This window comes from Alternaria viburni (assembly GCF_023758015.1).
Source record: "Alternaria viburni strain BMP 2772 chromosome Unknown scaffold_8, whole genome shotgun sequence".
NCBI classification, from domain to species: domain Eukaryota; kingdom Fungi; phylum Ascomycota; class Dothideomycetes; order Pleosporales; family Pleosporaceae; genus Alternaria; species Alternaria viburni.
Window position 1 is genome coordinate 677,882 of NW_026055777.1, and position 24,099 is coordinate 701,980.

At 53.7% G+C, this 24,099-nt stretch overlaps 13 protein-coding genes across 13 annotated transcripts; 5 read left to right on the forward strand and 8 right to left on the reverse strand.

Moving 5' to 3' along the window:
• Nucleotides 1-432: 432 nt before the first annotated feature.
• Nucleotides 433-1,691, forward strand: J4E79_004664 (uncharacterized protein; the record flags this gene model as incomplete). The annotated part of the gene is made up of 3 exons (XM_049353547.1): nt 433-565; nt 628-1,125; nt 1,171-1,691. 3 exons carry the CDS (start codon nt 433-435, stop codon nt 1,689-1,691), a joined length of 1,152 nt encoding a protein of 383 aa, XP_049211995.1.
• A 360-nt stretch (nt 1,692-2,051) lies between these two features.
• On the reverse strand, nt 2,052-2,821 carry J4E79_004665 (uncharacterized protein; the record flags this gene model as incomplete). Its single annotated transcript, XM_049353548.1, has 2 exons — nt 2,052-2,119; nt 2,242-2,821. 2 exons carry the CDS (start codon nt 2,819-2,821, stop codon nt 2,052-2,054), a joined length of 648 nt encoding a protein of 215 aa, XP_049211996.1.
• Nucleotides 2,822-3,680: 859 nt separating this feature from the next.
• J4E79_004666 (uncharacterized protein) lies at nt 3,681-5,001 on the reverse strand (the record flags this gene model as incomplete). Its single annotated transcript, XM_049353549.1, has 4 exons — nt 3,681-4,281; nt 4,332-4,408; nt 4,548-4,708; nt 4,821-5,001. 4 exons carry the CDS (start codon nt 4,999-5,001, stop codon nt 3,681-3,683), a joined length of 1,020 nt encoding a protein of 339 aa, XP_049211997.1.
• An 866-nt stretch (nt 5,002-5,867) lies between these two features.
• Nucleotides 5,868-7,805, reverse strand: J4E79_004667 (uncharacterized protein; the record flags this gene model as incomplete). The annotated part of the gene is made up of 2 exons (XM_049353550.1): nt 5,868-5,967; nt 6,016-7,805. 2 exons carry the CDS (start codon nt 7,803-7,805, stop codon nt 5,868-5,870), a joined length of 1,890 nt encoding a protein of 629 aa, XP_049211998.1.
• Nucleotides 7,806-9,078: 1,273 nt separating this feature from the next.
• On the forward strand, nt 9,079-10,821 carry J4E79_004668 (uncharacterized protein; the record flags this gene model as incomplete). The annotated part of the gene is made up of 4 exons (XM_049353551.1): nt 9,079-9,472; nt 9,521-9,798; nt 9,851-10,355; nt 10,403-10,821. The coding sequence occupies 4 exons, from the start codon at nt 9,079-9,081 to the stop codon at nt 10,819-10,821; spliced, it is 1,596 nt and encodes a 531-aa protein (XP_049211999.1).
• A 172-nt stretch (nt 10,822-10,993) lies between these two features.
• Nucleotides 10,994-11,546, reverse strand: J4E79_004669 (uncharacterized protein; the record flags this gene model as incomplete). Its single annotated transcript, XM_049353552.1, has 2 exons — nt 10,994-11,428; nt 11,487-11,546. The coding sequence occupies 2 exons, from the start codon at nt 11,544-11,546 to the stop codon at nt 10,994-10,996; spliced, it is 495 nt and encodes a 164-aa protein (XP_049212000.1).
• A 631-nt stretch (nt 11,547-12,177) lies between these two features.
• J4E79_004670 (uncharacterized protein) lies at nt 12,178-12,737 on the reverse strand (the record flags this gene model as incomplete). Its single annotated transcript, XM_049353553.1, has 2 exons — nt 12,178-12,236; nt 12,284-12,737. 2 exons carry the CDS (start codon nt 12,735-12,737, stop codon nt 12,178-12,180), a joined length of 513 nt encoding a protein of 170 aa, XP_049212001.1.
• A 455-nt stretch (nt 12,738-13,192) lies between these two features.
• On the forward strand, nt 13,193-14,853 carry J4E79_004671 (uncharacterized protein; the record flags this gene model as incomplete). The annotated part of the gene is made up of 3 exons (XM_049353554.1): nt 13,193-13,961; nt 14,011-14,593; nt 14,643-14,853. 3 exons carry the CDS (start codon nt 13,193-13,195, stop codon nt 14,851-14,853), a joined length of 1,563 nt encoding a protein of 520 aa, XP_049212002.1.
• Nucleotides 14,854-15,604: 751 nt separating this feature from the next.
• Nucleotides 15,605-16,953, forward strand: J4E79_004672 (uncharacterized protein; the record flags this gene model as incomplete). Its single annotated transcript, XM_049353555.1, has 4 exons — nt 15,605-15,808; nt 15,859-15,949; nt 16,000-16,330; nt 16,380-16,953. The coding sequence occupies 4 exons, from the start codon at nt 15,605-15,607 to the stop codon at nt 16,951-16,953; spliced, it is 1,200 nt and encodes a 399-aa protein (XP_049212003.1).
• A 321-nt stretch (nt 16,954-17,274) lies between these two features.
• J4E79_004673 (uncharacterized protein) lies at nt 17,275-18,390 on the reverse strand (the record flags this gene model as incomplete). The annotated part of the gene is made up of 1 exon (XM_049353556.1): nt 17,275-18,390. The coding sequence occupies one exon, from the start codon at nt 18,388-18,390 to the stop codon at nt 17,275-17,277; it is 1,116 nt and encodes a 371-aa protein (XP_049212004.1).
• A 580-nt stretch (nt 18,391-18,970) lies between these two features.
• J4E79_004674 (uncharacterized protein) lies at nt 18,971-19,991 on the reverse strand (the record flags this gene model as incomplete). Its single annotated transcript, XM_049353557.1, has 2 exons — nt 18,971-19,726; nt 19,908-19,991. 2 exons carry the CDS (start codon nt 19,989-19,991, stop codon nt 18,971-18,973), a joined length of 840 nt encoding a protein of 279 aa, XP_049212005.1.
• Nucleotides 19,992-20,837: 846 nt separating this feature from the next.
• Nucleotides 20,838-22,182, forward strand: J4E79_004675 (uncharacterized protein; the record flags this gene model as incomplete). The annotated part of the gene is made up of 2 exons (XM_049353558.1): nt 20,838-21,609; nt 21,656-22,182. The coding sequence occupies 2 exons, from the start codon at nt 20,838-20,840 to the stop codon at nt 22,180-22,182; spliced, it is 1,299 nt and encodes a 432-aa protein (XP_049212006.1).
• A 66-nt stretch (nt 22,183-22,248) lies between these two features.
• On the reverse strand, nt 22,249-23,810 carry J4E79_004676 (uncharacterized protein; the record flags this gene model as incomplete). The annotated part of the gene is made up of 3 exons (XM_049353559.1): nt 22,249-23,553; nt 23,676-23,707; nt 23,762-23,810. The coding sequence occupies 3 exons, from the start codon at nt 23,808-23,810 to the stop codon at nt 22,249-22,251; spliced, it is 1,386 nt and encodes a 461-aa protein (XP_049212007.1).
• Nucleotides 23,811-24,099: the final 289 nt, after the last annotated feature.

The following is a 24,099-nucleotide window of genomic DNA, read 5'->3' on the forward strand; positions in this document are numbered from 1 at the left end:
TGTTGTTATACAACTCTCTATTCATACACATTCTAGCACGCTGGATTGCACTCACTTCTGAAAACTGCTGGCTTACCCTGACGTACCTGACGCTGACCAGCAGGCTCTCCAAAGGCGGGTGCTTGGCTCTGCCCGCGTGCCCACGGTTGCCTGGCCCTACCCACCCCAACTTCTGAGCCTTGTCAGACTGACCACGAAATCTCTCCATTGAGTCAAAGGCTTTGAAATTTTGGCATACCTTCCGAACTACCCAACACTTCGCACAACTTCTCAGTCGCTTACATCGGCAGCTTGATTTGATTGCGACGCCTCACCAGCAGCCTTGCTGCTACACCCGGAGGCCTCACATTAACCATCAAGCCGCATAGCACTCCTGAGGGTAGCGCAGGGACTTCCAACTCGCTTCTTTGTGCATTCCCGTTCAAATTCAACATGGACGGTCTCTCCTTCCTAGACGAGCACATGGAGCGAGGCCAGAGCAATGCGACGCTGAAGATAGTCCTCCCCAGCGGAGAGGTCCGTCAGATCTCTGATCGCATCTGCCCGTTCAAGTTCTTGGACAGATGTCAGTAATGTCCCATACGGTTGCATGCCAACATCTACTGACTTCGTACACCCACATACTAGGTCCGCTCCTGTACCACGCCTTTGAGTACGGTTTCCAGAGTCGCCTACAAGCGAGTATTGAGGCCCTATCCGAGCATGCTGTCGTCTCGCTTCTTCGGTTCTGCTACACTGGTAGCTATCTTCCGCCTCGAGCAGACTATGATCCAGTGTCGTTTCTTCCACATGCCGAGACGTACAAGATAGCCGAGGATTTCGATGTTCCGGAATTGCAACTTCTCGCGCACGGCAACTTCTCGTGCCAGCTCGAATTCGCCTGCTGTGTACCCGCCGCGCCCCATGACTTGGTCGAGACTATTCGTTTTGTATATCGTCACTATGCCAGTCAGCAGGCTCGTCGGGAGCACGACCTCGTTCCGTCACTTCTCAACTACTGCATCTCAAATTTCCTCTACCACAAGCTAGGAGAGGATGTTGAGTTTCTCAAGATCGCTGCTGAAATCCCGGACTTCCGCCAGGACCTATGTCGCACGAACATGGAACGCAATTTCCAGGATGAGTGTAAGACACTACAAGTAGATTCACATCCTACGCTAACTATCATAGGTGCATTCGACATTGTGCGGTTATGTCTCGACACTCTCCAGGTTCAACCTTGCGATCGTCCGACTCTCCTTGCGTCAAGGGACCTACCAGATGAGATGATGTGCGATACTCTTCCGGAAACACCCAGCCCTTCATGCTACCCATCTGGCGAGAACTTTACAGCTGTAGAGACCGATCAGGACAACATGGTCGATTCCGGAATCCTTACATTTGTTCGTCGCCCCAAGGTTGCACAGCCAGCTACGATCCAAGAGTCCGACGAGGAGTGTCTTGAAGACGATCAGGGATTCACGTTGGTGTCCCGACCCAAAGTCCAGAGCCTGACTACGTTCGACGACCCGATGTCTAGCCTTGAGTTGACTTCTCGTCCGGTGGTCGACATACTAGCCGCGACTGGCACCGACTACTCCAGCGACGACGAACCGATGTCCAGCCCCGAGTTGATCCCCACTCCCGTAGTTGATCTACTATCCGCTACCGGGACCGACTACTCTAGCGATGAAGAGTGGACACAGATCTAAGAGGGCCGATACGCCCCGTGGCTAGAGGGCGCTCTGGTCATGATGGCATACGGCGTTATTGATGGGATATAGGTATCTCACAAAGTCATGGATCTTGGATTTGATTTGGCATTATGGTGTTTCAAGCTGGGTTTAAATTGCTTAGGAATTGGCGTTTCACGTGTACGGAATCACGCAAGGGAAAAGTCGCATAAGCGCAAGAGTCTGCTTTTGAGGAATCATTAAATACATTGTTTTGCATCCAAACTTTAAGAACTCTTGTACTAGAACATAGCAGTACTATCTGTTCCTTTCTTTATCACGTCATGTCTCTGAATCCACAGTCTTTACCATGCCCCAGGGATCGTAGTGTAATTCCCTCTATCCTCCGACACCACTGCCTGAGAAGCCCGTTGCGGCCTGGCCTCCCATCTCGAATACGGCACCATCTCTGACATCGCAATCCGCTGTACAGCTCTTCCTTGCGCGTCGTGATGTTTCCTCGGCGCATCGATATCGATACCAGAAAAAGCTCCACAGCTCGAGGTAAAATTTGGTCGTTGCGCCTGACCATGCTTCGCATCCTGGCGCTGGATTTTCTTCTGTCTGCTTTTCGTTGTGAGACGCACCGTGGGGAAGCACAAGCGCTGAACGGTTTCGATGGCTTTCTTATCGACGAGGTCAGGATCCCATTGCCGGAGCATGTTCAAGACGTCAATGACGAAACTTTGGCAGTTGGTAGTAGCCACTTTATACGTGAACTCTCGTAGAACCCTCTCTTTTGCCGCTTCGATCTTTCTGAACGAAGATTGTGCGCCGTGAATTATCGTGGCGTCTGATCCCTTGTCCATCAAATCACCGATCTTGACAAAACTCTTCCGGTTGCATTCGAAGGCGTTCTGGTGCGAAGCGCTTCTTGGGAAGGTTTGGTCAAGAAGTAAGGCGCCGCGGTTTGGTCGCTCGTTTATGTAGTTTACTTCCCATGTTGTACCAGTCAGCTGGTTTGTGCCATCGTCAAGGAAGAGTCTCCAGTGTGCGGTGTTGGAGCCTGGGCTTGCGCTGATGAGGTAGAGTTGGCAGATTTTGGAGGAGTAGCGTGGGATACTGCTGGACGAGCTTGATTCGATGCTCTTGCTGGCTGAAGAACCCATGTCTTCGATAGGGTAGAGTTGCTCTTGTCTTAATGTGGCGTTGGTTTGTGATGGGAGGATGGAAAAGTTGGAAGACTTTGGAAAAGGAGATGAGAAATTGCAGAGTATTCATGCGAGGCGAAAAATGAGTCAAGGGCAAAACTTTGGCATGTTATTATCTCGGAACGATCTATTGGGCACATGGCGGGTCCTTATATCTGGCTTGCATTTCTATAGGTAGCGTGTTAATGGTCATAGTTTCACTATGGAACCAGAAAAAGCCAACGACCATGGCCAAAGTGTCCTGCAAATGACGTGCATCGGATTATGGATGACAGGACTCCTCATGGCTTCACAGAGACCTGGAGCGGATGGGGCAGATTTCGGGTACGTTGATTCATGTTCGCTGCAGCTAGTCTGCGAACAGAGCCGCCCATAGAGTACATGACAAACCATAGCCACAAATAATCAGATATACGAAGTCCATATGTACGGGAAGGACTTTTTTGATGTTACAGGAAAATTAGGCCACCTTATGCATTTGAGATGGCAATAAGGAATCCAGCATAAAGGAAACCGCCCTCTCGTAATGGCCAGTGGACCGGGAAGGGATCGCATCAGAAACAGCAATTACATGGAACATCCAAATGAAACCGGGAAGCAGGAAACACATAATCAGTCTCGTGGGTTCATGCCGCACACTCAATCCTCCGTTCGTCTTTCGGCTCCGTCACTGCATAATCCATATCCGTGGGCATGATGGTCTCGGAGGTTCGTGTTCCAGGAGATGAGCAGTCTTCAGGAATGTTGACGCTCACTTGATCGACATCAGCAAGTGCTTTGAACCAGATACGCGATGGACTCAACTTACCTCGTGCGCCTAGTAGCGGCGGGGTGGGTAATCAGCCGCTGCACCTTCGTAAGGTGGGCGGCCTCCGGGGCTACGGGGACGAGCACCACGTGGGGACGGTGGTCGTCCGCCTTCGTAAGGGCGTCCATGACCGTTCATGTATGGGTCATCGTAACCACGGGGAGGAGGTCGGGCCCTAGCATCATAAGGATCGTCAGGGTAACGCGCGCGCGGTGGGCCATACTCATCAGGCATGCGACCACGAGGCGGCGAACGTCCATAACCACCATCACGCCTGTCATAAAACTCGCGGGGAGGTGTGCGTCGGCGATAGTCATCGCGGCGGGGGCTGTAGCCACGAGGAGGACCGCGACGGTCGTAGTAGTCGTCGTATGGCGCGGGTGGGTATCCGCCACCGCGACGGCCCATGGGAGAGCGGGATCGGTATCTATCACGGCCCCGGTCATCAGGACCACCAGGGCCTCCGTAAGGAGCGCGAGGCTTGAAAGGTGGAGGTGGGGGAGGATCGGAGACGTCCTGGATACAGGTAACTTCCTGCCCCTTGAACTCACGGCGGTCCAGCTTCTCCACTGCGGTCTTCAGATCGGCGGCCGTTTCGTACTCTACGAATCTGCGCGATGGTTTAGTACGTGTGCCTAGCTGCAGTACGTGTCCACTCACCCAGAGCCATCCCGTTCGCGGCCAACTTCGGAGTAGACGACGTCCAATCCAGACTGGCGGGCGAAATCTTTGAGGTCCTATAAGTTCGAAGTTAAGCGAGGCCCAAATCCAGAATGTATAACGGGAAGCAAGCGAGAACAAAGCCATTTCTGGTCCAGGAACGGTGCGCTGGCGCTAACAGGGAACTGAGGAAATCCAATAATCGGGGAGTCTGACCTGCCAGCTGGTCTCCACAGGAAGATTTGCTATTCTCATCCGGTATGGTGTGCGCCTAGGACGCGGGGGAACACGCTCATGGGGAGTGAAGTTCTCGTTACGGGCACGCGAGCCGCGAGCGAACTGGACGATGAGGCGCTCGCCCATGAAATCGGTACCATCTTTGAATCAGTTAGAGATGCATGTCCGGACACATACACATAAGAGTTACATACGGAATGCTGCATACGAGTTAGCACGTGTTCAGCCGATCGGCGCGTAGTTGAAGCTTACCAGGGACGACATCACGAGCATCCATTGCGTCCTTGTACTCGATGAAGCCGAATCCGTTCATGAGCTTGATCTCAGTGATCTCGCCAGTGCCGTGCGACGCGAAGTGGCCTTCGACATCGGCCTTGGTGGCATTGCGCGGGAGGTTGCCTAGGTAGAGGCGCGTGGACGATACCTCGGTCATGGTAGCGGCTGTTGCGGTAGAGCTTTATCCTAAAGATAACCTAGTCTGGAGAGAATCGTGAGCAAATATCCATGAGCAAGCGGGAAGCCATCGAGGAAGCGCGCATGGTGCCTGCCAGTGACGGGGTGACTCGGTATCAAAGACGCGACGCCAGAAAGCCAGTGTCCAGCGGCGTGCGCAACTACAGGAACCAGGAAGACGCGCAAGGAATTTCCAGTGCATGCAATACAGGCGGCTAGTCGTACCTTGGAGATAGAGTCGGGCGCTGGAAGCAGGGTGGCCGTGAAGAACCTGAGAGCTTGAGGACCAGGAAGAAGCCGGGTGAGTGCAGAAGGCGCGTCCTTGAATCTGGGGCACCGGAATTAGTAAGCCCAGTATCGCGACCACGAATTGCAAGTGCAGATGAGGGCCGAGCAGCTATCGATGTAAGAGGCCCCGGCGAGGTTGATGGGTGGACGGTGACGAAGGGTGGAGAAGGAAGTTCGCCCAACGCCTCACTCGCCCTAGCGTTCCAAGCTTCGGGCACGGACATCACGTGTGCCTTGCCTCGACCTCGGGAGCCATGTACGGGACCGCACGACCTTTCAAGGCGCCCAGTGAAATGCCACTTCTTTCAAGCAGATATTTTAATGCTGTTTGCTCATAGGATCGTGGGAACGCAGTTGAAGCCCTCCCAGGCTTCGACCGCGCGCCGAACAAGGCGACTGATCACTCGATCCCTACAAACCTCGGAAGGTCACTTGGGCAGCAACAATACTCGGGCTGACGTTGAAATCTGATATGTACACACACGGTTTGCCCTAATATACAGGTCCTCTCATTGCGTGGACGGCAGCTAAGCCATAATCTCTATCTCGGCGTCCGGATTAAGTAAGTACGTACTTTGGTCCCTCGCCACCTTGGGGTGTTTGCCAGTTGATGTCCTGGTCCGGCACTTTGATATCGCAAGTCTTGCAGTGGACGCAGCTGTATACAGTTAGCGGTCTTCTGAGTAGTCGCGATATCTAGACCTACTTTTGGGCGTTGATTTGGAACCTGACGCCCAGCTCTTTGCTGTCGTCCTCCACATACTCGTAGACGCCGGCGGGGCAGAACCGGTTTTCTACACCCTTGTACCTGGGCCATTCTTTCTGGGCATGCGCATCGTAGTCTTTGACCTGGAGATGGCAGGGCTGGTCCTCCTCGTGATTCGTGCCACTTCGGCTGACGCTCGTCAATATGTCGAAGCTGATCTTACCGTCCGGCTTGGGGTATTCTATCTTGGGGCACTCGTCCGCCGTCTTGGTCGCTGCGTGATCAGGCTTGCCATGCTTCAATGTCCACGGTGCCTTGCCTCGAAGAACGTAGGCCTCCAGACCAGAGTACATGATACCTCCGTAAATACCTAGTGGTGTGTGGAAAGACGGGCGCATGTTGCGCACAGTCTTTAGTTCCGACCAAATTGTCGACTTGCGCATCTTGTCCTCGTAGTCATATAGAAACACGGTACCGCCGTCTGCATTGGCTTGTAGGGCGTCCCAAGTCGCCTCAGCAGCTAACATACCGGACCTCATTGCATTGTGCGTGCCCTTGATCTTGGGCAGGTTGAGCAAGCCTGCGGCGTCTCCAAGCAGTGCGCCACCAGGGAAGGCCAGTTTTGGTATGGACTGGAAGCCGCCCTCAATCAGCGTTCTCGCGCCATATGATATACACTTGCCGCCTTCCAGTACGTCCTTGTAGTAAGGATGGTGCTTCATCTTCTGGAACTCGCCATAGGGAGCCAACCAGGGGTTCGGGTAGTCGAGCCCAACAACGAGACCAATGCTGACGAGGTTGTCGCCAAAGTGATACATCCAGCCACCGCCATAGGTATCCTTCGGCAGCGGGTAGCCCATCGAGTGAACCACCAGTCCAGACTTGAATTTCTCGGGCTGCACCTCCCAGACTTCCTTGATGCCAAGTCCGTAGGTCTGATGTTGGCTATCTCGCCTCAGATCGTACTTCTTGATGATTTGCTTCGACAAGCTGCCATGGCAACCCTCACCAAGCAATGTGACGCGTGCATGGAACTCCATTCCTCGCTCGAATGAGTCTTTGGCCTTGCCTTCACGCGATATGCCGAGGTCGTTGGTAGCTACGCCTTGTACGACACCCTCGTGGTTGTACAGTACCTCCGACGCAGCGAACCCGGGGTAAACCTCGACACCAACTTCCTCTGCGCGCTCGCCCAGCCACTTGACCATTTGGTTCAAGCTTATTATGTAGTTGCCGTGGTTGTTCATCTGCGGAGGCTTGGGTAGAGGGATGGCGCTGTTCTTTGTCATGAAAAACATGTGGTCTTCTTTGGCGGGGGTGATGTCGGCGAAGCGGTTCAGGTTGTCCTCTGACCTCCAGTCAGGCAGGAGCTCGTCGAGGGCAGAGGGTTCTATGACGTTCCCAGACACGATGTGATCGCCCAGCTCGCCTGCCTTCTCCAACACCAGAACCCTGAAGTCTTCATTGCCGGCCGCTGTCGCAAGCTGCTTCAGCTTGATGGCGGCGGACAGACCTGCGGGTCCACCACCCACGATGAGAACATCGACCTCGTCCGATTCGCGCTCTATCGACTTGGGATCGAATGTGTCGTCTACGGCGGCGAGTCGTGTGCGTGGCGTCGTGGAAAGAGCTCTTCTTTGACCGGCAATCCGTACTGCGGGACGGTACAGGCTGGAAACGTTTCGTCGCGGTAGTGATGCACATGCAAGTGGTCTTGATGCTATGCGCGCGGATCGCGAGGCTGCGAGCAACTGTCGCGTCGCGGAAGCGGGGACTGATCTGGTGGCCATGATGCAGGACGTGTTGGAGAGGCAAACAGATGTATTGTATGCGAAAGTAAGCAAGTTGACGAAATTTTTGCGCTTCCTACGAGTCCGACCGGCGGCGCACTACAGACTAGAAGCGACAGTGCTCAATACTGCGGAATGCGACAGAATTGCAGCATTGGACATGTACGCTCTTAGCCAACGCCAAAACCTCGACATGACGATATCCAAAAGTCGCAGCCGAGGCTACAAGGCTAAGTGCGGGATTGCAATGCCGAGCACCCCATTGGCTCAGCCCACCTTCATTCCTTCTCTCCGCACATGTCAAAGTCACCACATCCGAACATCCTCTCTGTGCAATCACTCTCATGTCAACATCTTCACGCGCAGTAGTGCGCGTGCTCGGTCTCTCTGACAAATGTCTCGAGATGACGCCGTGGTGAGGGTACAGCAACATCAGGGTACTCGCGCAGAGCAAAGTACTGTCATGCCTACCAAGAAGGCTGAGCCAGCAAACTGCGAAGACAATTTGGAATCATCACAGAAGTTTGGGCAGCAGCCTCCTGCAGTTTCTCATATTCAAGCAGTCGCTTAGCTTTTCCTCCGAGCGCGTCGGCGTGCCTGAAACCGGGAGAGAGTCAGGCCCTTGTATGCCTGCAAACCTCAGTCGTACACTAAACTTATGCGTTTAGGAAGGCATCTCTCCGCATAGATCGCCCCTGCCCCGTCTGCAACATGTTCTCAAACTACACACGTTCGACCCCCATCCTGGATCTTCGCCATGACGACGACTCTACCGGCATGGAGCTTGCGTCACCTCTTTCTTCCGTAATCGTACGCTCTGCTTCATGCGTTTGATTCGACCGTTTCCAGCCAAGCCAGGGACCCGATCCCATGTCACACTCGATCTCCCGCTGTCATGCGAGACAAGGCTTTCGTGCCTGTGAGAGAATTGTGGGGAGGACCGACGGTCTTCACTTGAGCCTGGCCTTTTCAAGGCATCCTCCAACGGCGCATGTATGACATGCACGGCAAGCAGCAAATGATCGTCCCAACAATCGCGGCCTTGTCTATTTTGGACAGAGTCTCAGTCAAGCATTCGTGGAGCTCAAATAAGAAAACACTCTTATATAAACCAGTCTCCTCAGGCGGATATCACGGCACGCTCAGCTTCAATCTTCAAACCATTCCTTCGTGCAGAGCACTATCTGTTTATTTCTATTCTCAAGAGCTGTGCTCATTTTAAGTTTCGACACACCTCGTTTCAATCCTTCAAGATCAACCCCATACCATCACAATGAAGACTTCCATCTCCCTTCTCACTCTCCTCTCAGCCTCCTTCGTGGCAGCAGCTCCAGCGCCTTTCGTGGGCCAGGGACCTGTAGTCGCCGCTGGCACCGAGAATGTAGTCATGCCCTCTACAAACTTCGGTCGCCGCGAGGAAGACGTTGTGCAGAAGTTTGGCGAGAAAGCCCTCAAGCTCCGCGGTGCGCTCTTGGCAGCACGCGGTGGCATGGGCAAAGATAATGCTAATGCCGACGCCGAAGGTGCCAATGCTGAGGATACTGCGGCGGCTGGCAACAATGGCGCTCAGGACCAGGCTGCACAGGATGCTGCCGATGCTGAGGAGGCCGCTCAGGGCAATGGCAAGGGCAAGGGCAAGAATGCCGATAAGCAAGCCGCTCAAGCAGGTACGTCTTGTCACAATCCTTTCCAAAGACTTCACTGACCCTCGATAGCCAAAGAGCAACAAGCTGCTGCCGATGCTCAGGCACAGCAGGATGCTGCCGCCGCCGAGATGATGAACCAGGGCCAGGCGCAGAACGCAACCGAGCAGATGGGAGCAGCAGACCAAGCTGCCGCCGATCAACAGGCTCAACAGGATGCTGCTGCGGGCATGAACCAAGACCAAGCAGAGAATGCGAACGACCAGCAGGCAGCGGACCAAGCGGCTGCTGACCAGCAGGCAGAGCAGGGCGCCGCCAACGGTATGGACCAAGCCGCGGCCGACCAACAGGTATGTTTCAACACCCAGATCTCATATCAGAATGACTTATTGACTCTACCAGGCTGCTCAGGATGCCAAGCAGAACCAGGGTGCTATGGATCAAGCCGCAGCTGGCCAGCAAGAGGCTGCCATGGGAGCTGATCAGGCTGCCGCGGAGCAAGGCAACGGAAAGCAGCAACAGCAACAGGATGCCATGGACCAAGCCGCAGCCGACCAGCAAGCCGCTCAACAGCAGGAGGGTGCTATGGGAGCCGACCAGCAGGCCGCCCAACAGGAGGGCGCCATGGACCAAGCCGCAGCCGATGAGCAAGCCGCACAGCAGCAAGATGGCGCCATGGGAGCCGCCGAGCAGGATAAGGCACAGCAGCAACAGCAGGAGCTCGAGCAGGCCGCCGCCGAGCAGATGGCCGCTCAGCAGCAAGCCGACCAGCAGCAGAAGGAGAAGGACCAGGCCCAGATGGCAGCAGACCAGGCTCAGATGCAACAAGATGCCGCCAACGGCGCCAACGGAATGGACCAAGCTGCCGCTGATCAAGCTGCCGCTGACCAAGCCGCTCAAGCTGGAAGTAAGTGACATCCTCTCCATAAACCTTTCATCTACTAACAATCTCAGACGCTACTGGAGTCGTTGACGCTGGAGCCGCCGCCGGAGCCGCCGCCAATGGTACCGAGGCGAACAACGACAACGGCAAGGGCAAGGGCAATGGCAAGAACAACGGCAAGGGCAAAGGAAAGGGAGAGGGCAAGGCCAACGGCAAGAACAACGGCAACAATGGCGTTGGACAGCTCCTCCAGGAAGCCGAAGCCGCTCTCCAGGCTGGTGGACAGCAGGGTCAACAGCAGGGTGGAGCCGGCGGTATCGAGGGCCTCCTCAGCAGCCTCCTTGGTGGCGGTGCTGGAGGTGCCGGCGCTGGAGCCGCTGCCGGAGCTGGTGCTGGAGCCGGCCAACAGAAGGCTGGTGGCATCGCAGGCCTCGACTTGAGCAGCCTCGGCATCGGACGCCGCTCGAAGAGGACCACCTTCCGCGCTTAGATATGAGAGACGACTGGGAGCTCATCGTTGAACGATGGAGTTCCACAACCCATGTAACCTTATGATTGTCACTGCTTCTAGATGAAGTATACAGCTATTAGATGACTAGTAATGCCAATCCAAAATCATCATCGAATTCCCCATGTACTCCTCGTCTGCCCCTATGAGTCACTCACATATACTCGTCTCCCTTCATCCAGCCCAGCTGCTTCCACATATGCAGCTTATCCCATTCTTTGATCCAGCCTTTGATCTTGCCATCTTCCACCTCGAAGATAGCTGCTGCATGCCACGCTGCCTTGTTCCCACTCGCCTTGATACCATTGTGTGCCTCGCCGCAGTGACTTCCACTAGCACTATATCTTAGGCACACATGGCCACCCTTTGCGAAGATGACATCGTAAGAGTCGATGTGTAGATCGGATACCGCGGCCATGACTTTGGAATGCGACTCGGCGTATTCTTGGGGCGAGTTGACGCCGGGAAAGGTGGTTGGGGCGACGAAGTAGGCGTTCTCATGGCAGAGATGGGCAACGGTTTCGGCACCTTTGTTCTCCTTGGGTGAGTAGGCGAGGCGCATGTATTCTTTTACTGTGTCGACATTCTTCTGTTGGGAGGTGTCAATGACATGTTCATACGTAGAGGTAGCTTTGACGAAGACCTACCTGCTCCTCCTCGGTTTGAGGTGTGCTCTGCTTGACGGGCGGGTACTTTGTGTCTGACATTGTGATGTTTCCCGGCTTACTGTGTGACGATGGTGACGCGGAGGGGTTATGGAGTAGCTGTTATACGATATATGCTTGATGACGGCACGGCTTCACGATGATGTCATTCATACAAGGCCTGAGATGATCACCGGAACATGATGGTACAAAGGCTGGATAGAAGGACAGTTTGACGGGGCCTGAGGTGGTGTATAATGCTAGTGGTGAAATACAAGTAGTATTCTGTTATGTGCTCAATATGACAAGCGACGCTTGGTACAGCTGCGGTGCTATGGTATGCGCTAGATATGCTCGAAACCAACCCAGAGTAGTAGCCCACCTGAATGCCGATGAATGAAGCCTTGATCACTGATGTATACGAGCCTACGCGAACACGCCTGTCCTTGTTCTCATACGCGTTCGACGCGTTGTCGCGTGGTCATGTGAGGCCCAAGAGAGTACCTGCATGACGCTACTTGGTATGCGCGTGGTGCGATACGAAGGGATCTGAGCCGATGCTGTGTCTTTCCTGGAAGAACTATAGAAGGCATGTATCATCGTCGAAGCTTCGTCGGTCGGGCTTTGTATGCCTGTCTACAATATCAGCGCCTGTTCATCTACCTGTGAAGGGCTGGCGTACACCGACGAAGCATCACGAGCCCTGGGCAAGAGCCAGGTCGAGTGCATCCATGCAGTCGACAGACATGCGTCCTATAATGGATCAATCGTAGTCCGGACGGCGTCTCAGCCGGTCATACTCTGGTCTCCGTCTGCATCCTCTGCCTGCGCGACTGGCCGACCGAGCTCCGCCAAGGAAGCCTTCAGCCGCGCAATACGCGCCTCGAGATACTCGATCTCATCTTCCTGGTCCTCGCACGTGCGGTCCATGTCAGGCAAGGCCGTTACTGCGCGTCGTGCCTTCTGTATCTTGAGACGGATGTCGTTGGCGGCGGTCGCAACATGTTGGATCTCAAGAGGCCCTTCGGCAGCAAGCTGTGCGGGTGTGGGTGTTGCCGCGGGTGGCTGAGCAGACACCTCGAGTATGCGCTTGAGAAGCTTGTGGAGGTCGGGCAGGATGTCAAACGTCGAGGGCGGAGGGAGGGCCGGGGTGCTCGCGGTCGGGGGTGGGGGCAGCGCGGGTGTCGCAGAGCCCGTGGGTGCAACTGAGGCTCGCGCTGAGGCAGGCGCATATGGCGTTGCGGCTCCGGACATGGTCGCGACGTCTTGCGAGTCGGCGCGCAACAATGTCTAGCGTGGTGTTGCAGCTGTGGTCGCGACGACGCGTGGACGGGATGACGCTCCTTCCACGGGTAAGGCTGGCTGCAAGGGTGGTGATTGGATGGCTACTCCGTGGGCGATAATCGCTTTGGCTGTCTGATACGCGTTTCCAGATGTCAAAGCGATCGCCAAATAGCGCGCTGCTGGTGTCACTCGAGATAAGTTCTGGCCGTGGGTTGTGGGGGGAATGTGGGCCTTTTCGCGGAAAGACTGTGACGTTGACCGGCGATGCTTTTTTGAAGTCGACTGTTTTAGCCCCGCCAACCCTGCCCCTCCGTCAACAAGCCATTCACTGCTCCTTCCTCACCAACCTCTAAACCTCGTTACCTTGATAACTTCTTGGGCTCCATTGTTCCTTCTCCCTGGATTGATCTCATCAGCCCGCAATCATGGCCAAAGTCGACCAGAAGACGGTCCTCATTGTCATCGACGGCTGGGGCGTCGCGACTGAGAACTCGCGCAAAGATGGCGATGCTATCCTTGCTGCCGACACGCCCACCATGGACGAATTCGCAAAGGAGGGCTCCAAGACTGCCCAGGGTTACACTGAACTCGAGGCCTCCTCTCTCGCAGTCGGCCTGCCCGAAGGCCTGATGGGCAACAGCGAAGTCGGCCACCTGAACATCGGCGCCGGACGCGTTGTATGGCAGGACTCCGTCCGCATCGGACAGACCATTAAGAATGGAAAGTTGAAGGATGTAGACAACATCAAGAAATCGTTCCAGCGCGCCATCGACGGTAACGGACGGCTCCACTTCTGCGGTCTGGTTTCCGATGGTGGTGTCCACTCGCACATGGACCACCTCATTGCGCTCCTCAAGGTTGCAAAGGACCAGGGTGTCAAGGAGGCCTACATTCACTTCTTCGGTGACGGCCGAGATACCGACCCCAAGTCCGCGGTCGGATACATGGAGACTCTGCTGAAGGCGACCAAGGAGATTGGCCTGGGCGACATCGCGACAGTGGTCGGACGGTACTACATCATGGACCGCGACAAGAGGTGGGACCGTGTCGAGCTTGGTATGAAGGGTTTGGTCACTGGAGAGGGCGAGGAGAGCAGCGACCCCGTCGCAACCATCAAGGAGCGATACGCAAAAGACGAGAACGACGAGTTCCTGAAGCCCATCATTGTTGGAGGAAAGGAGCGAAGAATTCAAGGTATAACACTACGCTGAGCACCTGCATGTCTGCTTGCTGATTCGTCCAGATAACGACACCGTCTTCTTCTTCAACTACCGTTCCGACCGTGTTCGAGAAATCACTCAGCTGTTGGGTGATGTCGACCGCTCGCCCAAGCCCGACTTCCCGTACCCGCAGAACATCCACCTCACCACCATGACCTCGTACAACCCCAAATACACTTTCAACGTTGCTTTTGAGCCTCAGAGGATGACGGATGTTCTTGCTGAGACACTAGGAAAGCAGGGCGTCAAGCAGTGTCACGTTGCGGAGACCGAGAAGTATGCTCACGTAACCTTCTTCTTCAACGGTGGTGTCGAGAAGCAGTTCGAGAACGAGGAACGCGAGATGGTTCCCTCGCCCAGGGTAGCCACGTACGACCTAGAGCCGAAGATGAGTGCCATGGCTGTTGCAGAGAAGCTGTGCGAGCGCATCCAAACAGGCAAATTCGAGTTCCTCATGAACAACTTCGCGCCACCAGACATGGTAGGCCACACAGGTGTTTACAAGGCAGCCATCGAGGCCTGCACAGAGACCGACAAGGCTATCAAGAAGGTGTACGATCAGTGCAAGAAGAGCGGATACGTTATGTTTGTCACTGCCGATCACGGGTAAGTCCGCATCGCTGCACCTTCCGAGACAGTGCTAACAGGTTACAAGTAACGCGGAAGAGATGCTTACAGAGGAGGGCACACCCAAGACATCCCACACAACTAACAAGGTGCCTTTCGTCATGGCCAACGCCCCAGAAGGCTGGAGCCTGAAGAAGACTGACGGCGTACTCGGTGACGTCGCGCCTACCCTACTTGCGACCATGGGTCTTCAGCAGCCTGAAGATATGGACGGTCACAGCTTGCTTGTCAAGTCATAGAGTGTCATTTGTAATAAAGATGTGAGACGAAGGTTTGAGATGCCTTGTCCCGAGATTCTGCCTCGTTAGATTCATACACATATAGACGACACGAGCTATGATGTATAGAACCATGCATAGAACAATTTCAATAAGCAGCGACACGTATAGCCATTGCTTTTCAGAGACCCTTTTTCCAGCTGTGGATTTATGGATGTTGCGATCAATGCTAGGATGATTGATCCCGGCTGAGCGGCTATGCGCTTGGCAACAGGGGTAAAGTCACCGGCGGGGAATCGTGTGGACCCCTCCTTACGTACTCCAGGGCGCGATAGCCTTCTTTTCGACACTCCCATGGCTTTGTAGCTGAATCCTCTATATTTACACCGTTCGCGACACAGTTCATTGTACCGTTCAACAGGCAGACTGGCCCCAATCTTGATCATCGCCAACACTATCCCGTCGCGTGCCATCAAGCAGCTCTACGCACGACCACCAACGTCGATCATAAGCCCATCGACTACCCTCAACTCGCTATTAACTTTCGCTATCACTACGCGATATCTACGCTGTGACACATGTTGTCATAAAGTCACATCGCGCTTCCCCGACAACCTCACCTGTCGGTTCCATTGTTTTCGAAACCCAACCTGAGGCATCGGTGCCCGACCACGCCCTCCCCAGGCCCTCGTAATCGCGACACGCGCACGGCACGCCTACTGCAAACACTCCCCATCACGTCAGCTCTCTGAAAAGCGACTCGAGCTCAACAATGGCAACTAGAACTTCCAACGGTGCGTCTGGAGCGCAGGGCGCGCAGACTGCGGCGCAAGTGCAGCCTTGCAGATACAAGACCGGCAAGACATTGGGCGCAGGCAGCTACTCTGTAGTCAAGGAGTGCGTGCATATCGACACGGGAAGATACTATGCGGCCAAGGTCATCAACAAGCGGCTCATGGCAGGCCGAGAGCACATGGTCAGCTCAGCCTGAAGCAACTGATGAACAATGAGACTGACAGGTACCAGGTCAGGAACGAAATCGCTGTCTTGAAAAGAGTATCCATGGGCCACAGGAACATTTTGACGCTTGTCGACTACTTCGAGACTATGAACAACCGTACGTGTTAGGCTTGCCTGGGCTGAATCTCCAGCTGACCTCTACCATAGTGTACCTCGTTACCGACCTTGCGCTTGGAGGCGAACTGTTCGACCGTATCTGCCGAAAGGGCAACTACTACGAATCCGATGCTGGCGATCTGATCCGTGCGACTCTTTCTGCTGTCGCATACCTCCATGACCACGGCATCGTACATCGAGACTTGAAACCCGAGAACCTATTGTTCCGAACTCCAGAAGACAATGCTGATTTGTTGATTGCCGACTTCGGACTGTCTCGCATTATGGATGAAGAGCAATTCCATGTCCTGACGACGACCTGCGGAACACCAGGATACATGGCACCTGAGATCTTCAGAAAGACTGGGCATGGAAAACCAGTGTAAGATATACTGCGCAACTTTGCGATCCATTGCTGACTCTGCTGGTAGTGACATCTGGGCGATTGGAGTTATTACCTACTTTCTCCTCTGCGGTTACACTCCGTTCGACCGCGACTCCAACCTCGAAGAGATGCAGGCCATCTTAGTCGCAGACTACTCCTTCACACCCTTGGAATACTGGAGAGGTGTCTCCCTTACTGCCCGCGAGTTCATCCGCCGTTGCTTGACCGTCGACCCCGCCGCCCGCATGACAGCCCACGAAGCGCTCTCACATCCTTGGATCACCGAGCTGGGCAAGAACAACGCCGATGGAGAGGAGGATCTACTGCCCACTGTCAAGAAGAACTTCAATGCGCGCCGCACACTACACGCAGCTATCGACACGATTCGCGCCATCAACCAGCTGAGAGCAGGTGGTGCCGCTGGCATGATGGATGGCCAGCGATCCGCTGAACCACGGAGAGGAGCCCCTCATGCCAACATTCCTCAACCCGCGGAGGAGCCTGATGACCCTATGGAGATCGACAGCAGAGGAAACGGCCACGGCCAGACTGAAGAGATGATACAGGAGCAAGAGCGGAGGATTAGAGAGACTCAGCAAGGCCTGTGGGGTAAGCGATGATGAGCGTCATCTACCATCTCAACGTCGATTCTTTTCTCAGCACACGTTTTAGAGTGGATGTATTTGGCCCTCAGCGAAATCTCCTTTCGATCACATTTCATGTTCACATTAGCGAAGGCTGGCGCTGAAGCCCTTCTCTCTGCGAATTGGTTTTGAGCAGCTCATGATAAACAATGGTACCGATTCAACAGCACGCAAACTCTTCAACGACGTGGTCTACAGACATACAGCATGCATTCGCGTCCGAACTCTCGATCCCCAAAGCCATGATCTGTTACGCCTTTCTCTTGAACAAACCTTCGGTTGACAGAGGGAGAGTACCTAGATGCTGTATACCAGACCTACGTCAGCTCTGACCTCGTCCTTACACAACAACTCCCAGCCTCGATCCCAGTCGTCTAGCCCCTCACCCCACATCAACTTTAGCATTCCCAAGTCTCTGGCCCGTGCCCAGAATGCCTCGAAAGCCGTATACAAATCCTTGACGTATTGTTCGCCAGCTACCTCAATGCCCTTCTCTTGCAACAAACTTGCATTGACTATGTTTAACGAAGCTCTGTCAGCGAGGCGTTGCGCTGCTTTTTCTGGGTCTTGAGGTGCGACTTCACCACCGACTGTCACCAGCGTGAAAGGAATATTGGGTGCTAATGAAGACAGCACCGACCGCCAATGTGTGTTTGCTCCGGGGCGAGCACCGAAGTCGAAGAGTAGTGTACGTTTCGTACCGGAGACCTTGACCTTCTCGAATGTGTCGTTGAAGTCGTCGTAGAGAGCTACGGTGTCGCACCACCCCGTTCTCTTGATCGCGTCGATAGAGGCTTTCGAACCGACTCCGATGATGCGATCAGGTTGATGATCAACCGGCCGACAGTTTCGGAGCGTATACGCAAAGCAGGAAGCTGTTTTCCCACTCGCATTCAACAAGACAACCGTAGCACCTCCCAAATCGGCGTCCTCAGCGCTCCACTCGCCGTTTCCTGTAGGGTGTATCCTCTTCTTTTGACTTTCCTCTTTGTCTCCCTGCCAGGCAAAGACATGATGGCAAAGATTGTGGCCAACAGTAAACGGGCCCATCATCAGCGTTACCCAACCCAATTGATCTCTTTCCTCCATCTCGCCAGCGGATTGTGGAAGTGGACCGCAAACACGATACCGGTTATACAGCTTCCACAAATGCTGTCTATGCGCATCTACTACAACAATCTGATCCTGAATTACACTCCCGTCTCGTGCATCTCTAGCTCTTTCTACAGTTACGTCCTCCCATTCGGTACTGCTCGGTAGATACCCGTATACGCTCATTCCTTTCTCGATTCCTTCAACCGTGCTTTCTAGTATCTCGGCGTAGCCCCATGCAGCCACACGGCCGTATTTGGTAGGGTCGTTGTACGGAGGTGGTGTTGTAGAAGGAAGCGGATATGTGTCGTACCAACCCATTAGGTGGCCGATGCGTGCGTAAGAGAGGTTGTTTGTTGTAAGGCCTAGGATTTTGGTACGGAGGCGGAGGAAGGAGGAGGGAAGGGGGGTAAGTGGTTTGGAGGTGAGGGGAACGAGGTGATGAGTCGTGTAGTTTGCAAGGGACAGGATGTGCGTAGCTGGCTGGGTAGATAGTGTTGATGAAGTCATATTGTTGACAGGTTTAATGGTGAGCTAACCAAGATTACAGCTGTCTTTCCGGGTACTGATTGTGGAGAGCGCTGTCGGTATGATATGGAGGCATATCTGCAACATCCTCAGTATTGTATATCACTTCAACACGCGTTGGCCAAGACAAGACTTGTTGGAAACACTACTCAGTTCCCTGTGACTCAGATAGCCATCCACCCGAGGAACCCCTTACGGGCGTAACAGTCGATTGGAAGCGAGATATAGATGATGTCTAACCAATTGATGAATCCCCATGCTTACGGCCAAGAATATTGCGGGGCTCAAAAGGGCGTTCTGCTCTAACCAATTCGGGTTGGCAGTGGCATGCTTGCATGAGAACCACCACTCCATGCGCCTTTCTCTGATCCTTCTATGCAAAGTTGTTATCCGTGTGCGTTCCCTCGGTGCCATTCTCCCATTTTCCATTCTTCTTATCTCCGTCAACGACCCTGCCACCCGCTTTCCGTCTACTTTGGACCAAGGCCTTAATTAGCGCGACTGTAGCTTCCCATCCTTCTCTCAGCTTGTCCGCACTATCACTTAGATCGGGTACGTGGAGGAACACGACAGGCCTCTCGTCTTGCTTGATACCGAAGTAGTGCGCTAAGCTGTTGTAGTAGATGAAGCCACACAAGAAGTTTCCAGCATCGTTACTAATCCGTACGTCGGGGCATCCTTCGTCGGTCGTAGTGCCATCAACAGATGTGTACCCCAGATTGGCTTTCCAGTGTGCGAGGACCTCGGATGTATCAAAGCTAGTGTTCAGCTTGGGCGGATACTTTGAAGATGGGAAGTGCTTTTCCATTTCAGAATCGTCGAATCGTTGGCCATCTACGTCAGGAATTTTCCCATATCCACGCCCTTGAGACCCTTGCTCGATGGCGAAGTATTTCCGTCCAGCTGCTAGGCCGATGTGCAGCACGACATCTGGAGGAGGGTAGAGAGGGTTGGCTGGTGGAAGGAGCTCGGGAACGAGATTGACGACATTATTGTATGCCACGCGGATAGGCTCGTAGTGAACGTGTATGTTTATCGGCGTTTGGTTCTTGGGTGACTTTGGTATCAGGGCCGGAAGTGTAGACGCAATCTCCCAAGAAGAGTTCTTTGGGAACTTCTCTAGAAAGGGCTAGGTTTACGTTAGTCATTTTCTTGAATCCACCCAACCGTCTGGCTGGAAACATGTCGATGAGGCAGATCAAGGCATGCTCTGGAACACCGGAATGTGAGAAAGTTGATCCAGGTCTCACTTAGACATGATTGGGAGGCCTTGAATTCATTATCGGCACAGGAAAGAGATTAAAACTTACCCCAAACCCCGTAACTAAGACTGTGACTGGCTTCTCCCCCTCTTCACTCGGAGGCTGTGGAGCAGCGTAGGATGTAGGCGGCATCGATGATCGGACTTAGCGGGAATTAGAGGTACCAAACGCAATAAACCAGGCAGTATTGAGGATGAACTATTACGACGTTAGTACCTGCAGCGGGTGTTTTTGTGTCAGTGGGTCGAGAAGGGTATTGCCTGTAATGATGATGTACAAAAGAGCGACCTGATGACGGCATAGAGGCTAGGACGAAGGTCACGTTTACACCTGCCTAGGAAGGGCTTCACACACACGCGAACAGCAACTTACGATTATCGGAAATTCCTGATGGGTCAGGGATGCACGACCATTGCAGATCGTGCTTTCAGAAGGCATCGTGGCCAGGTCGTGTTCGGCACTCGGTTAGGTCGATGCGGCATCTTGATCTTCCAAACGGTCTAGCGCCAGCCAGCATCCCTGGGGGCTGTCGCGCGATGCCTCAACCGCCGACTTTGTTCCCGAATGCTTACCCCACATGTTTACCTTCCAGACCCCACATAGCAGCGCGTCGCCTATCGCCACCAGAGGCTTGCTCTCTCGGATGGGGTGTTCTGCAACGCGCTCGGTATCGGGTAGTGCACTTGCTAATATGACGCGTATGCCGTCGCGTGTTAGCAAGTGGATGATTTGTTATTTGGGTGCTGCAGGGCTATTGCATAAGTCCGCAGTCAATGACGTTGAGTGAGCTGTCGTCTCTCATCGTCCCGAGGTCGGTGTGACTTTCGGATCAGAACCAAGGTAAGTGCGCATAGCGGTGATTGGCAAGCGTCAAGTTCTCTTTCCATTGCACGATGCAGTCGCGTCGTTGATATCAAGCTAACAGCACACTGAAAGATAGTTCCCTCAACTGCACGCCTATACACTCGGGACATCGCAATGGCTTCCACGGGCTCCTCTTCGAAATCTTACTCGATCGCCGTAGTAGGCGGTGGGATATCCGGCCTCTGCCTCGCAATAGGCCTCCTCCAGTACGATATCCCGCTTACGATTTACGAAGCCGCACCACACTTTGGCGAAATTGGTGCTGGGGTCGCGTTCGGACCTAATGCTGGCCGTGCCATGGAGCTCCTGTCTCCCAAGATATATCAGGCTTTCTTGAAATGCAAGACGGGCAATGCGGACAATTCCAAGTCCGACTCATGGTTCACGATACGGGTGGGTGATGCTAGGAAAGAGGACAAGGAAGGCTATGTGAGGGAAGGCAAGAAGGTCGGCGATGCCCTGTTCGATGTGCCTATGCACTCGGGCGGAGGGCGCGGCGGCGTGTACAGAGCTCACTTCCTTGACGAACTTGTCAAAGAGGTACCTGACGGTGTTGCCAAATTCGATAAGAGACTTGTAGAGCTGGGCGAGGCTCAAGATGGCTCTGGAGATGTGGTGCTCACGTTCGCTGACGGTTCCACCGCACAACACAGCGCTATAATTGGATGCGATGGCATCAAGTCTTTAACGCGAAAGTGGCTAGTTGGGAGAGATAATCCTGCTTCTAAGGCTGTATTCTCTGGAAAGTACGCCTATCGAGGGCTGATACCTATGGATGAAGCTGTGGACCTGCTGGGTGATGATGCAGCGCGGAACAGCCAGATGTATCTTGGATACCATGGCCACTTGCTCACCTTTCCAATTGCGCATGGCAAAACGATGAACGGTAAGACTAGTCATCGTCTAAAGTGATGTCATGCTAACAGCCACAGTGGTTGCATTTAGTTCTCGCGATACCTGGGAAGACGAGAAGTGGGTTGTGGCCACATCGAAACAGGATATGGAAGACGACTTCCAAGGCTGGGGCCCACATGTCACGAAGATTGTCAAGGCAATGCAGAAGCCAGACATCTGGGCGCTGTTCGAGCATCCACCCTGCGACACATACACCAAGGGCCGCGTTTGCTTGCTTGGAGATGCAGCGCACGCGACCACGCCTCACCAAGGGGCTGGTGCCGGCCAGTGTATAGAAGACTCTTACATCCTCGCCAATCTGGTCAAGGACGCGAACGACGTCAATGGTTTGCAGCGAGCATTCAGCGCCTTCGATCAAGTCAGACGAGAGAGGACGCAGAAGATCGTGAAAACAAGCCACGAAGCTGGTCAAATGTATGAACTCGAACTGTTCGGGGACGACCTTGACAAAATTGAGGAAAGCTATAAGCATAGAATGCGATGGATCTGGGACATTGACTTAGAGGCGCAATTGGAGCAAGCGCAGCAGATTATGAAACAATGAAATTGAGATATGTTCCCCAGGTTATACTCCGGTCGACAAGTCTCGATGCTCGACAAAGCCTCGTATCTAATCGATGACATCATCTCTCAGAGCAAAGATCTGCTTCAGCACTTCGTCTGTCTTGGCACCAATCCCGTTGTGATACATTGTGTTCGTGATGAAAGTCCTGCAGCCTCTGATGGTATTCGCCGTCTCCATACTCAGGTCGAGGTCAACGTACATGTCGTCCATGTAGACTGCAGCATAGGCCGGTGTCTCGTTCTTTCTCAGCTGCTCTTTATCGTACAGTTGCGGCCAATCTTTCTCTTCAGCTAAGAGGTTACCAACAGTCTTGAGCTTAGCGAGCTCCGGGTAAACATCGAACATGAAAGGGTAGATCATCTCGCCTGTGAAGTAGACAGGCTCATTTCCATCTACGCGCGAGAGTGAGAACTCAGGATACTTCGGGAGTAGGCGCTCCGCAGACCAATTCGAGGCCTGGCCTTGACAGTAGATGGGTTCATGGAGGAGAGCATAGATGACATTGGAGTCCCAGCTCTGCGCTGCCTCCAATGCGAGTACAGTAGGTCGTGTAAGATGCCCGAATTGGGTCAGATCGGTATCGGCGCGAAGCACAAACTCGTGGACGTCATCGAAGCCTCCATGCTTGCCAAAGTAGATTCCCAGTTGTAGAAATCGACGTGCAGAGAGATAGCCTTCGCCGCCTTGTACGCGCACCGTAGTGTCTCCGAAACGTGAGAGAAGCTTGACAATGCGTTTGACGCGGTCGACGTCTTCAGGATACTTCGCGTAGTATCCCTCGTTCCTGCTCTTGATACGCGCGTAAAGCCGCTCGTAAACTTCATCAGGCCCGTCTCTGAGGGGTGGCAGACCACCGAACAGGAACGCCTCTTTGACTCCCTCGGGGAAGAAAGACAGATAGGTCAAGCAGCAGAAGCCGCCGAAGCTCTGACCCATGATACTCCATCTCTTCTTCTCTTCGGGATAGTCTTCTGTCAGGGCTTTCCTTACAGCCTCACAGTCTTTGACGATACTATCAGCCCTGAAACTCTTCATATACTCTGCTTGTACCTTCTCATCGCCTCTCAATTGTAGACTTGACTGGCTGATGGCAGTTGAGAGACCAGTGCCACGCTGATCCAGCATGAGCACTTGGTAGCCTTTTTCGAGAATGGTCTGAGTCCAGGATACCTTCTCGGGACTACGACATTCGAAGCCCGGGCCGCCCTGTAAGTAGACGAGCCATGGGAGTTGAGTTTTCGCGCGATCGAGGTGCGAAGTGGGTGTGTAGTCTGCAGGCTTCTCGGCTTTCAGAGCCGAGCGAGCGAAGAGTTGGATCGTTCCTGCTGAAGGGTTCGCTTCGAGATGGAACTGTCAGCACAATCTTTGTCATCGCTCAATTTTCAGATCAAATGCCTTATCCAAGGCCATAAGTTTCAGATTCATCTGTTGTCTAATGAATGAGAGGACTGCATACAGTAATCTCTGGGTACCTGGAAGAAGTGCTCCGTTATCCGGAGCTTGCCTATCTGTAATTAGCCATGAGTCGTTGTAGATGAAACAGAAAGAACGTAATTACCAGGCACCAAGTGACTTCTCTGCTCGAGGATCTTTGCTGCTTGTATCATGTTTGTAGTTGAACAAGTGTCGGGTGCAAGGTGGGGAGTGAATGTATACGGTCTTATCGATAAGCCCCCAACTCCGTAGTGCCTGCTCCGAAGGATTGGCGATATTGAAGGCGCTGCACGCGACAATCCGCAACCGTAAGTTTGCGCTTAATCGTTACAATAATTACGATTCAAACACTCTAGTCTTGGTCGACCCGTCATTCGCATCACTAGGAACAAGGTGGTGTATCATCAACGTCGGCACTGGGAAAATTTACAACTGAGGGGCAAACGCGGAGAACTTTCCACC